Genomic DNA, 12641 nt, shown 5'->3' with positions numbered 1-12641 from the left:
GCAGGAAGGGCAGGGGTCACGCAGCAGGGGCACTGGGCTGGCATGACCGCATGAAGGTCCCACAAATCTGACAGCTCATCAAGCCGTCATTGGTCGGCGAGTCCTGGAGGTAAGGCCTGACAACACTCTTCTTGTCAAGAGAGTGTATGGATATACTGGCATGACCTAAACCTCGAAAAGACACTCCAAGTTAAACAGTTTAGCCAAGTTTGCCAATTCAGCACTGGCCTGAACCACTCGACTTGGAATTCAGGTACACTCCTGAAAGGCCACTAGGTTGGAAAAGGATTTTCTGGTTCACTTCTTTGCCAATGTCAGGGATGCCATATGAGTCGCGCGTGTACACACAGACCCTGGACCTTGAGAAAACCTTGTCGTGATCACAGAGTTTGGCTGACCATCAAGCCATGTTGGCCATTCCAGGCCAGGATCAAACTATAACGCAAGGGGTTGACCACATTTGGTCAGTGGAGCATTACAGAGTTTGGCAGGCCATGACCCAGGCTCCATCAGCAGTGAGGAAGCAGAGTGTCCACTGACAGACAAAAATAGAGTGGGAATAAAAAAGACAGAAAGAGAGAAATAAACAGGGTGAGGGCCAAAATAAGAGAGCCATCCTGGCAGCGATGGTCGATATGGGTCAGCAGATGATTTTGGTTAGATAGTAGTTTGGGAGGTACCGTGCTGGGTGGGTAAAACGCAACCTGAACTCATTCTGGGTCACTTGCTCATCAAATGGTGGCATACCACACCTACAGAACCGTGCACAGGCACCATCTGACAGACAAACAAAGCTAACAGTGCCAGTGTGCACACTGTACCGCATCTGATTTTTGCCATCAATAATCACACTGAGAACCACAAGCCTTCATTTGCAGCTTGCTTAACTGACAACAGATCAATGAAATGTTGATGCTGTTTTGAGCAGCACATTTGCTGCAAATCCTGCGTTCGCACTGCATTATAACCATGGCTATTTGAATATATGCCTGCATTATCTTATGTTTTCTCTTGCACGGAGAATGCAGTGAGGAGGATGCAGTAGTGCAGCACACCTTTGATATCACCCTCCACATAGCAGCGGTGCTAGGGAATCCCTGTGGAAAGGGAAGGAAATAGCCTCTTTCTTAACAAAGGAAAATCCCCCTATACTCCTGTGGCTGCCACCTCACTGTTACATGTGCTTCATTGAAGCCCATTCGTATTCAACTGCAGTGAAGTCAAGGAGAAAGTCTGTGTGTGTATGTGTGTGTATAATATAGGAGTTGGCTCTATACTCCTGTGCCGGTGGGAATAACGTACTGCGCTACAGGCAGTGTGACCTTTTCTAGCTGGCGTGCTTTCTCTCCTCCCTCTCTTCCTCTTTCACACGCTTACTCTCTAGCCCACAAACACACACACACCTAGCAGCACTGTCACAGCTAGCTTTACCAACCATCAATTACCCACACCGCTTCCTAGTTTAATGGACATGAGGCTTGTACAAATCATTGGAGATAGAGGGGTGATGGGACAGTAGGGTGCGTTTCTTTTGCCTCTTCTCCTGCGGCAGGAAGGTAAAGCATGTCTTGTTTTCTCCTGTTCGCCTTCCTCACCATGACCTTTATGGTCGTGTGCTTCTTGAAGCGACAGTTTGTGCTCAAATTGAGGGTTAAGGCCTGCCTGTTTAGAGTGCTCTAACTACCTACAAAGGCATACATGATGGAGGGGAAATGGAGAGTGGAAAAAAGGCAAAAGGTGTAGACGCAGAGCAAAAGTATTGCTTTGACTTTATATCATATACTGCACTTTTTAGGATTCAAATGGATAAAATATTTCACTTTAACAACTCATTTTTCCAAAATCAGATATTTCCTCTTGTCTGTAGAGAAATTTATCCATCTGGATAGTTTTGGTGAAAGCTGCAAAGTTTTGGAGATATTGGCTGTGGAGATGTCTCTTGAATATAATGTGACTAAAAAGCACTTGGCTTGTGGTGTCCATAGTACCAAAAATTACATTCAACAGCAATGTTATTCAGGATAATCCACAGATCTTGCTGTGAGCAGTTTTATGTTGGAACTACTTTCGTTCCACAGCAGAATCTACCAGAAATACTCTCTAAGAAAGTAGTTCCTACATTAAATTGCTCACAGCAAGGGATAACCTGGTCATGATTTTTGGAAAGACACTGATCTTGGAATTTAGTATTTAATAAAGTAAAGAATAAAGTATTTTATTGGTGCTTTGAGCACCACAAGCTGCCATTTAGTCCCATTATATTCAAAAGAAGGCAGATATCTCCAAAACTTGACAACTCACACCAAAGCTATCTAGATGAATAAACACCACTATAAGTAAGAGGAAAAACACTCTCCCTTTAAATCCTAATCTCATATGTGGTATTAATAAAGTAACTCTAATCAAATTCTTACAATCTAAACTTTTATTTCCAGTGCACTGAAGCAAAAGCTCGAGCTCTGATATGGCTTAAATTGCACTTCATGTTCTAGAAACGAAAAAACAAAAATTAAGAGGCGATTTGGGGACATACACAGTCAAAAGAATGGATGCAAATGTTAGCTTGAAGGATATTGTATATAAACAGATAGCCAGCCAGAGATGAAGTAGAGTGACGGACGAAGAGTGAGCAGAGAAGGAAAGACAGCGAGGAGGGTGAGGGTGGAGTGGGTGGGTGGGGGGGAGTTAATGCACAAAACACACTGCATCAAACCAAAGCACTGCTCCGAGCAGGATGCGTCAGCAGTCCATTCATGTTCCTCTATTTTCCACTAAAGGACAAAACGAAAAAAGAGTGAGGGAGCAAAAGGAGATAAAGTGAAAGAAAATCCGAGATAAAGAGAGAAGGGGAAAAGAGAGGGCATCATGAGAGAAACAGTGTCCCATCTGCCTGCCTGCCTTTGCCACCACAGCAATGCTGGAAAGCTTTGTCAGACTCGTTGGAATGGTTGGATTATTGCTGGGAAGGAGGGGGTTAAAATCTGGTTGCTGTGGGGATGCCACTGTCCATCTCTGCCTTTTGCTTGGACAGCCTGTCTATTCCCCTAAGCCACACAAAGCCCCAGAAAGCCACCAAACAAGAGACTGTGAGCATTAAAAAAGAGTGGAGGACAGCAGGAGCAAACTGGTTTTTGAAGAGGTAGATCTCTAAAAAGGTCTGAGTGCTTTGAGCTCACCCAACTACCTTAGGACACTGCAGAGAGAGCAGGAAGGAGGCAGGGAGAGGGAGAGAGAGAGAGAGAGAGAGAGAGAGAGAGAGAGAGAGAGAGAGAGAGAGAGAGAGAGATAGTGTGAGAGAGAGCGAAAGTGAGAGAGAAGAGGAGAGAGAGGGATCCAAGCCGGCGCACGCTCTCTCTTTTGCTGCTACAACGGATCCTTTCCACATCGACGCTACTGTTAACGTCACGCCTGTAAGCCGCGCGCTCGGCCAGCGCTTGCCTTCCCTGTCTTGCTCCTCTCCCCAGTCGGGCACTGCATTAGCGAGGGGGTGCTGATCACCACGAGGAGAGGAGGGGAGAAAAAAAAAAGAACTGGAAAACAAGAAGAAAAAAGAAACAAGCCAGAGAGAGGAAGGAGAAACTGCGCACCACCCCTCCTCCCTCTAACCCACCTCGATCAACCCAGCTACAACACCCCCACTCCTCCCAGCACCCCCTTCCATCCCCCACCCCACTCCCTCTCTGAAGAAATTGACGGATTATTGGGAAGTGCAAGGGAGGCAGGCTGCAGCTGCTGCTGTGTGTGCTCGCTACTGCTGCTGTGTGCTTCGCAGGGATGGTGTGTGTGCGTTCTGCAATTGCTGCTGTCACCGCCGCGGCTGCCGAGGCTGGAGCGTGTGGCTAGTTAAGAGGAGGAAGAAGCTAATGAAGGCAGTGTGTGTCGCCTAGCCTTTTCAACCCCCGCCGAGCATTCCTGAAGGAAAACAGGAAAAAAAAAAAAAAAAAAAGAAAATTCAAGTGGACACGACGCCACATTGAGAGGGGGAGCAAGGGGAAGAGAGCGAGAGAGGGAGAAGGGCTGTCAGACTGACCAACCGACCAACTGATTGACCACTAAAAAGTGAACAGAGGAATACAGAGAGGAGGGGGTCTGTTTTTTATCCCGGTTTGTCAACCTCCCCTCCTGAGCATCGCAAACAAAAGGCAAAGAACATTGGAAAAGACTCTGGAATTTTCATTCAACCTGCTCCAATCCCACCCCCACCTACCTCCCCTATTTTTGTCCTTTCGGTCTTGGCTTTTGGTGCACAAAAAATTGTGCATGTGCGTTTGTGTGGTCGCCTGTGCTATGGAGACCTGGGTAAGGTGTCTAGCAGGGGGATCAACTGTCGGATTCCAAGGACAAGCAAGAGAAGAGGAGCCGACAGCAAGAAGCGAGGAAGGAAGCACTGCTGCTCTGGGAGCCTGACTGGATTCCTATCTGCAATCTTTTTTTTTCTTTTTTCTTTTTTTCTGATCAACAAGGAAAGGGAGAAAAAACATTCACAAAGGGCCTTCGAACCTTTCTCTTTGGATGCGTGGATTTACAAAATAGCTCTGGTTAAGCTCTTTGGCATTGATACCTGTTTTGACAGAGCAAATATAAAAAAGGCTTTCTTTGCTGCTCTTGGGATATACATACATCTGATGTGAATACCACAGCTCTTTCTGGTTGCAAACAGGAGGGAAGCTATATATCTCAGTTCAAGGACCTGTAATAATAACTTGAGGTAGGTGTCTAGTGTTTCAAACCCTCTTTGCATCAATTTGTAACACCCTACCCTCCCTTCTGTCTTGTAATACGGTTTTTGGTTGCTTAATTTGCCATCATGTCCTTCTCATACACACGTTTCAGAAAAGCCAGCCCTGTCTACCCTCCCCTCTCTTTCTGCCCCTGAGTACAGTTCATGGAAATAAAAGCTTAATTGAGGATAGGTCAAGTCCCTCTTGCCCCTTAGCAGGCACCCAAAACCCACGTTCTCCCCTTGTCCTCTTCAGTTCCCTTAACCTCTTTACTCTGGTCCCCTTAACACTACTACCAGCCAACCAGCTACTTTCCCTGTCCCCAAAGCCCCCAAACACCACCCCCAAACACCCCCCAACCTCCCCCCCAGATGATGCTGAATTATGAACGTGCCACATCATGAGTCTCCTGGGGCGGGTAGCTGTGCATCGTGCCAGGAAAGCCGCCCTGCTCTGTGTAGTCTTCCTGATGGCGCGAGCGTGGAGCAGCGCCTCCCTGGCCTTGGCGGGGGCGGCGGTGTCTCAGGGACCCCAGGGCTGTCCACCGCAGTGTTCCTGCAGTAATCAGCAGGGGAAGGTGGTGTGCACCCGACGTGGCCTCACCCGTGTGCCCCCTGGCATTCCTGCCAACACGCGACACCTCAATCTAATGGAAAACGCCATCGAGGCGGTGCAGGCTGACTCCTTCCGGCACCTGCACCACCTTGAGGTGCTCCAGCTTGGGCGAAATGCCATACGGCAGATTGAGGTGGGCGCGTTTAATGGACTTACCAGCCTCAACACCCTGGAGCTGTTTGACAACCGGTTGACAGTGGTGCCCAGTGGGGCCTTCGAGTACCTGTCTAAACTAAGGGAACTGTGGCTGAGGAACAACCCTATTGAAAGTATCCCCTCCTACGCCTTCAACCGGGTACCCTCCCTCATGCGACTGGACCTGGGAGAGTTACGGAAACTGGAGTACATCTCAGAAGGAGCTTTTGAGGGCCTACAAAACCTCAAGTACCTCAACCTGGGCATGTGCAACATAAAGGGTGATATGCCAAACCTGAGTCCCCTAAAGGGCCTGGAGGAGCTGGAGATCTCTGAAAATCTCTTCCCAGAGATAAAGCCAGGCTCCTTCAAAGGCCTGCGCTCGCTAAAAAAGCTATGGGTGATGAACTCACAAATCACAGTGATAGCACGAAATGCTTTTGATGACCTTTCTTCATTGGTGGAGCTTAATCTGGCCCATAACAATCTGAGCGCCGTGCCACATGATCTGTTCTCCCCGCTCAGGTACCTGGTGGAGCTCCATCTCCACCATAACCCTTGGAACTGTGGCTGTGATGCTGTATGGTTAGCACGCTGGCTAAGGGAGTACATCCCTACTAACTCAACTTGCTGTGGACGTTGTCACTCACCTGCCAGCATGAGAGGTCGACAGCTGGTTGAGGTGGACCGAGGTGAGGGTGCTGCAGTCCAGTGTTCTGCACCATTCATTGCTGATGCACCAAGGGACTTGAACATCTCAGCAGGACGAGTGGCTGAGCTTCGCTGTCGCACAGCCCCAATGTCTTCAGTGCGCTGGCTCCTACCCAATGGGACTATCCTGACACATGCCTCTGGTCACCCAAGAATATCAGTGCTCAACGATGGTACCCTTAACTTCTCAAATGTGCTAGCAGCAGACACAGGCACTTACATCTGCATGGTGTCCAATGCAGCTGGGAACTCCAATGCCTCGGCCTACCTCAATGTGAGTGCAGCTGAGCTCAACACATCCAACCTGAGTTACTTTACCACAGTGACTGTGGAGGTCTTGGGGCCAACCACTGAGATGCCCAAACCCAAAACCACCACAACCACAGCTGCTGCTGCAGGGACTGGAGTAGCTGGAGGAGGAGGGGTAGGCATAGGGACAACAACTACAACTGCCTCTCCTTCCGTCTTTCAGCCAGTCTTCATCTCCACACCAACTGTGCTGCTGCAAAGCACTGACAGCCCACCAGGCACAGCTAAGCCATCTGTGGCGCCTGGTCCCGCAGGTGCCACTGGCAAGCCAGGCAAGACTGGCCCTAGCCTGGATGAAGTGATGAAGACCACTAAGATCATAATCGGCTGCTTTGTTGCGGTGACACTGCTGGCTGCTGTCATGCTCATCGCCTTCTACAAATTGAGAAAGCGCCACCAGCAGAGGAGCACAGTGGCAGCTGCCCGCACTGTGGAGATTATCCAGGTGGATGAGGAGGACCTTCCACCACCAGCGTCTGCAGCTCAAGAGACAGCTCTCACATTGCCTGAAATCCGGGACCATAACAGCATACACAAACTGGACTTTATTAGCCACAAGACTGACTACAGCTTTCACAAACCCAAGGCCGAATACAAACCACAGCCAGATTTCACCCTTCACAAACCGAAGGCTGAGTATACCACATATAAGCCAAATATGGACTTCAGTAGCCACAAATTCATCCCAGATTACAGCACTCACAAATCTACACCAGATTTTAGCCTTCACAGACCAAAGCCTGACTACAGCCCATTTAGACAGGACTACAGCACTCACAAACCTAAAGCAGAATACAGCCCATTCAAACCAGACTTTGGCACTCACCCAAAAACTAAATCAGACTACAGCCCCTTCAAGCCAGATTACAGCACTCATCCTAGGCAGAAAACTGACTTTAGCCCATTTAAACGAGATTACAGCACCCAACCAAAACCTAAACATGACTACAGCCCATTAAAGTCAGACTACAACACACAACATAAACCTAAGGCTGAATACAGTCCATTCAAGCCAGACTTTGGCACTCATCCAAGACCCAAACCGGATTACAGCCCATTTAAGCCTGACTTCAGCACTCAGCCTAAACCCAAGCCAGACTACAGTGCCCAGAGATCTAAAACTGACAGTATTTACAAACCCAAGGATCCTTACACCCCCCATAAGACTGCAACTGATTACAGCGCCTTCAAGACCGACTTCAGCCCACACAAAGCGGATTACAGCGCCTTCAAGTCTGACTTTAGTCCACACTCTCAGAGACCTAAACTTGATTACAGTCCACACAAAATGGAATACAGCCCCCATAAGGTGGACTACAGCACTCTAAAGCCCAAATACAACACCTATAAACCAAGTGGCCATGGGGCTAAATGGACAGACAACAATGTTGGGAACTCTTTGCCTCGAACCTTGCCCAGCACCATCACAGCAATGGCTGAGCCCTTTGTCATAAAAACTCACACCAAGGAGAAGGTACAGGAGACTCAAATTTAAAAAGGCCCCCCAAAAGACTCCCACTCCTTTCCCTAGGTCCCTAGCTCCCATCCACCCCCGTCCCACGCCCCCTTCGTCATTTCCTCATAAAATCATGCAATAGAATGCACAACGAAAAAAGGACAGGAACTACTTTTTTGTACAGAGTGCAAACTTAAAAGACTGATGATTTCTTGTTGTACATGCTTATAAATAAATATATATATGGACAAATTGAAACTACCATGGGCTGGTGATAGAGAAACATATATTAAAAAGAAATTGAAACTATTTTCTAACTTGTAACTTCTATTTAAAACAATGAGTTGTTTAAGATGCTGTCTTGACTTTGACAAATGAGGGTAGTCTTGTTTTAAAAAAGGGGCATTCTGTGTGATTTTTACACCATGCTACAGAGAATGCAGTGATAAGAAAAAATATTTATACTGAGAAGACTTTCTTTAACAAAAACCGAAAAAGGTCAGTGTCGATCTTTACAGGTTTATCTTGTAAAAGCACCAAGAATTTGTACTGTGCCAAATGTTATAAAATGCAATAAAAAGGATTTTTGGAAGAAAAAAGGAAGTATTAGAGAGAGATGTTTTTTTCCCCTTTGCTTCTTCTCCTAGCGTATACTGTAACGATCAGCCAAATGCTTTAGACACTGCAGTAAGACGCTGCAGCTATACTTTAACCCTACGTGTGCTGAATGACTCAGGCAGAATGAATCACGGTGCAGAAGTGGATGGTGCTTTTTTAAAAATCTCTCAACACCTCCTGTTATTTTGTTCTTTATATGTAACAGAACAGTTTGTTCAATTTTTATTTTATACCACCAGTGAGTGTCATGGTGCTTTATGAAGGTGTGGCTGATCAAAAGCATGTATTTAATCCATGTTCTCAAGTTCTAAAAATGCGTTAAGATGTTAAAAGATGAAGCAGTGGCGTGTCCACAGTGAAGTACAGTGGTGCTATCATAACATCTGATGTTAATTGAAGTGCTCATTACATAATGCTTTTCAATGATGCAAGCTGATTGTGTTACCTAGCTCATTTTCCACATTACAAACTGGTATTATTAATCATGTATCTAATGAGTGAAAAAGGTGATAAATTAAGGTGAAATACTGTTTAGGTGATAAGACTGTCTTGCACTTTGCCAAAAAATATAGATCCTCATTTCACTTTTCATTGCATTGCCAGCTGTTGTGCCTTCATCAATCAGTATGGGGGCTTTTTATGGTGACAAATGCATTTGGGTCTCGCTGTTAACGGTGCATTTTTCATCTTTGATAATTTCACCCCTCTCAATCATAATATAGCCTCACAGTTCTCTGCCTAACAAAGAAGGATAACACACGACGTATGTAGTGGTTAGCAGACATGTATTAGACAGGGGAGAGTTTGTTTTTGGAAACCATACCGTGGTTACAGTGGTGAGACTGAAGAAAAAGCTGTGCCGTTCTTTAACACTTTCTCTCCTCTCCCTTAATGTGAGACAGTATCTCAAGCACACTGGTTAATTTTAATGATTAAAGAGAAATAACGGTGATGTGAACTACCATGGGAGCAAATAACAGAATAGCATGTTTGCAGTGGGTGAGACATGAGAAAGAGAATACTACAAAAGAACTTGAAGGGAGTGATTGAAAGGTGTGTGTAACATAATCATCACAGCCAACATGGATACTCCTTTCTCATTAAGCTCTATAAATCTGTACAATTCTAAAGTAAACTAACAAACAAAAAATACAACCAGCCTCTGGACACGAATGACGTCTGAGCCACAGTTACAGGCAGGAAAGCAATGCTTTGGACTGGTAGTGTTGTTGATGACACCAGTTTACTCAATCTGTGTGGCAAATGAAGACCTGGCGAAGAGAAGTACCTGTGAGGGCCAGAGTTTGCCTTTCTGACACTGAAACGTTTCAACATTTTCAACACAACACAGAGGGAGAGGAAGTAAAAAAAGGTGGAACGTTTGAGTTGAAAGGAGAGAATGAGGCTGACATGGTACGCCACAAAAATAGTGTAGCAGTTTGCAGAGAGCTTGTGATATGTGTGCTTGTGAGGGTGACAGTCCAGCTCTGAGAAATTAGGAAGTGACAAAAGAGGGAGAATGTGAGATAGAGTAACAGATAGAGGTTAAAGAGGACAGCTGAAGAGGGAGGGCAAACTATTGTGCGAGATTTTTTTTTCCACATATAGCTGTTTTAAATGATATCTAGTGCTTGGAGACACACCATATGCTGCAGAGTAAGACAGCATTTGTTGTAAATGTATAATTCAAATGTCCTCAAACATTGTGCTACATTGTAAGGCTGGGGTGGGTATGATTGTCCCAATGAGGAAAGAGAATTTTTGAAGCAAAAACATGAATGGCTGTGCAGCAGAAAAATATATCATAGGGAAAAAATAATTTAATCAATTAAAAATGAATGCATAAAAATGTCTTAATGAAAAACAAATTCAGAGGCAGCACACTGGACCAGGGACATCTGGCATGCAAAGACAGTGAGGGCCAGAGAGACATATTAAGAGAAAAGTGAAACTTTTTCATCTATCCCTAAACTGCAATACAATAATCAGCATTTTTAGGGTCCAGATATAGGTGTGGTTACATAGCAAGTGCTCACGACTGCATCAGTGTCTTGTCATTATGCCAAAAACAGAGTTTTACCATCCTCTACCAACTGCCATCGAATTAGGGTAAAAATAACCTACTGCAGTGTACCACGGCTGTCACAACTGGTCGCCTGGCCAAAAATCAGACATGATCAAATCAACTCTAACACTCACCTTCCTCCCCTTCTTGCCATATCTGTTGATGACTCAGCCTGCATTTTAAATACTGAGTGTTTTCTGCAGGTGCAAGAACGTCCTAGATAAATTAGACATGCAAGTCTGTCTGTGTTTGTCCACGTAAGCGCGTCTCTTGCGGCAACTATGTTTTCTGTTGTGTTAGGACGCATCAAAACTGCAAATAAGGAGGACATAAAGCAGTAAGAACACCGCAGAGCAGGAGAAGTAAAACATGGAAAAGGGGAAAGAAGCAAGCTTTACATTTAACATGCAACCCCGATAGCCAAATGGTTGAGGCGTATACCACATAACTGCAGCGTTCGTGCCTCGATTCTTGCTGTGGACCTGTCTGCATCTCTACTATCAGCTTTCCTATAAAGGCAATCTTTAAAAAAAACAAAAAAACAAAGGAAAACATTTCATCATACTGCACTGACCATTTGTCACTATGCTGACTCATACCCCAGACAGCATGCCTTTGTCTCCCACTCCTGTTCATTTGTAATTGTTATGATGTGACATAGCTAAGCAAGGTAGTGGTTTTCAAATTGTCTCTAATGTGAAGCAGGTGATGGAACTGTTCAAACAAGTGAAAACAAGTATGTTGTGTCTAAAAAAGACAGAGTAAATGGTTTAGATGGATTGTGAGCAGTTGTATGAACAGATGTAAGCACAGTGTTACGCATTAAGCTGTGTTATGGAATTCTACCGTAAGCTTGGCCATACTTCCTCAGTATGGTGGGGCGTATGCTACATATATGTTGTGCTATGTAGTCATTCAAGAAGCTGCTTTGTGCTATAAAAGACTCCCGTCATACTAATCAGTCAACATGGCTACAGGGCCATCAATCAGCCAATCAGCGAGCAGGCCAGTGAAGGGCCCGTCTCCATGGGAAACACTCCTTCCCTCCATCCCCTCCTCCTCCGCATCGTGTTTTTTTTCCTGTCTGTCTGTGAGCTTCATTAGCAATCATGAAGCCATTTGAAAGAGGAAGCAAGGCAAGATGCACCTATTTACCCCACAGCTCACAAGAGTCTAGGAAGGGAGGAATAGGAAAGAATAGAAGGGGATAGAAACTGAGTTGTAAGAAAGACACTTGGGGAGGAGAGGAAGCCAGATTGTGAGAAAGAAGTTACAAGGGTGCAAGCAAAAGTAAAAAAAATAAGCAGTTAGGGAGCAGTACTTGAAGAAAGCAGTAGACAGCAATGGAAACAACAAGAAATACACAGAAATGTGGCAGGCCAGCAAAACATAGCCAATGGTACATAGAAGTGTTTCTAGGAGAAGTGAGAGGTGAAGGAGAAGGAAGAATTCATGCTCACAATGAAAAGATAAGTAGAGAGAGAAGCCACAAACCGAGAGCATGAAAAAGAAACAGACAAAGGAAGTGAAAATTGATTAAAGTAAAACTAAAATGAGAGAAAAAGAAGAGCTAGATCTGTCAAGAAGAGGGAAAGGCAAAGCAGTGAGAGTGAGAGGGAGAGAGAGCAAAGGCGCTTAGGAAAGGAGTAAGCAGAGCAAATGTGATGCAAGAGTGCCAGCTACAGATGGAATGGGGGATATATAGCCTGGCCATCATGGCTCCTGTATGATTGGTGAATGGCCTGGACTGCACCACGAGGGGTGTGGTGGTGGTGGAGGGGACAGAATGTGATGTTGCCATAGCACAGTGCAGCAGATAAGAAGTGCTGATACCAATAATGGACTGGACCACTGGGGGTGCTTGAGGAAGGGAGACCGGTGAATATGAAGGCAGAGAGGATGGGAGGATCAAGAGGTCAGTGCAAATGGAGCTGCGGGGACGATAACTGCCACGGTGCAGCCATGTGCATGCGTATGTGTTTTCAGCATGATCAGGAGGACACACTGAATT

The 12641-nt window shown here is 45.6% G+C and overlaps 2 protein-coding genes across 2 annotated transcripts in view; one reads left to right on the top strand and one right to left on the bottom strand.

Annotated features, from left to right (window-relative positions):
- Window positions 1-12641, bottom strand: part of snd1 (staphylococcal nuclease and tudor domain containing 1) — a 216982-nt gene that overhangs the window by 111259 nt on the left and 93082 nt on the right. The gene's annotated exons all lie outside the window — the stretch shown is intronic.
- On the top strand, window positions 3290-8546 carry lrrc4.1 (leucine rich repeat containing 4.1). Its single transcript, XM_084710586.1, has one exon. The coding sequence runs from the start codon at window positions 5122-5124 to the stop codon at window positions 7984-7986; it is 2865 nt and encodes a 954-aa protein (XP_084566712.1). The 5' UTR covers window positions 3290-5121; the 3' UTR covers window positions 7987-8546.

The sequence above is a fragment of the Lutjanus erythropterus genome, chromosome 22 (assembly GCF_056507025.1).
Source record: "Lutjanus erythropterus isolate fLutEry1 chromosome 22, fLutEry1.hap2, whole genome shotgun sequence".
NCBI lineage: Eukaryota > Metazoa > Chordata > Actinopteri > Lutjaniformes > Lutjanidae > Lutjanus > Lutjanus erythropterus.
The sequence above is the reverse complement of the archived record's forward strand: the minus strand, read 5'-3'. Positions and strand labels throughout refer to the sequence as shown.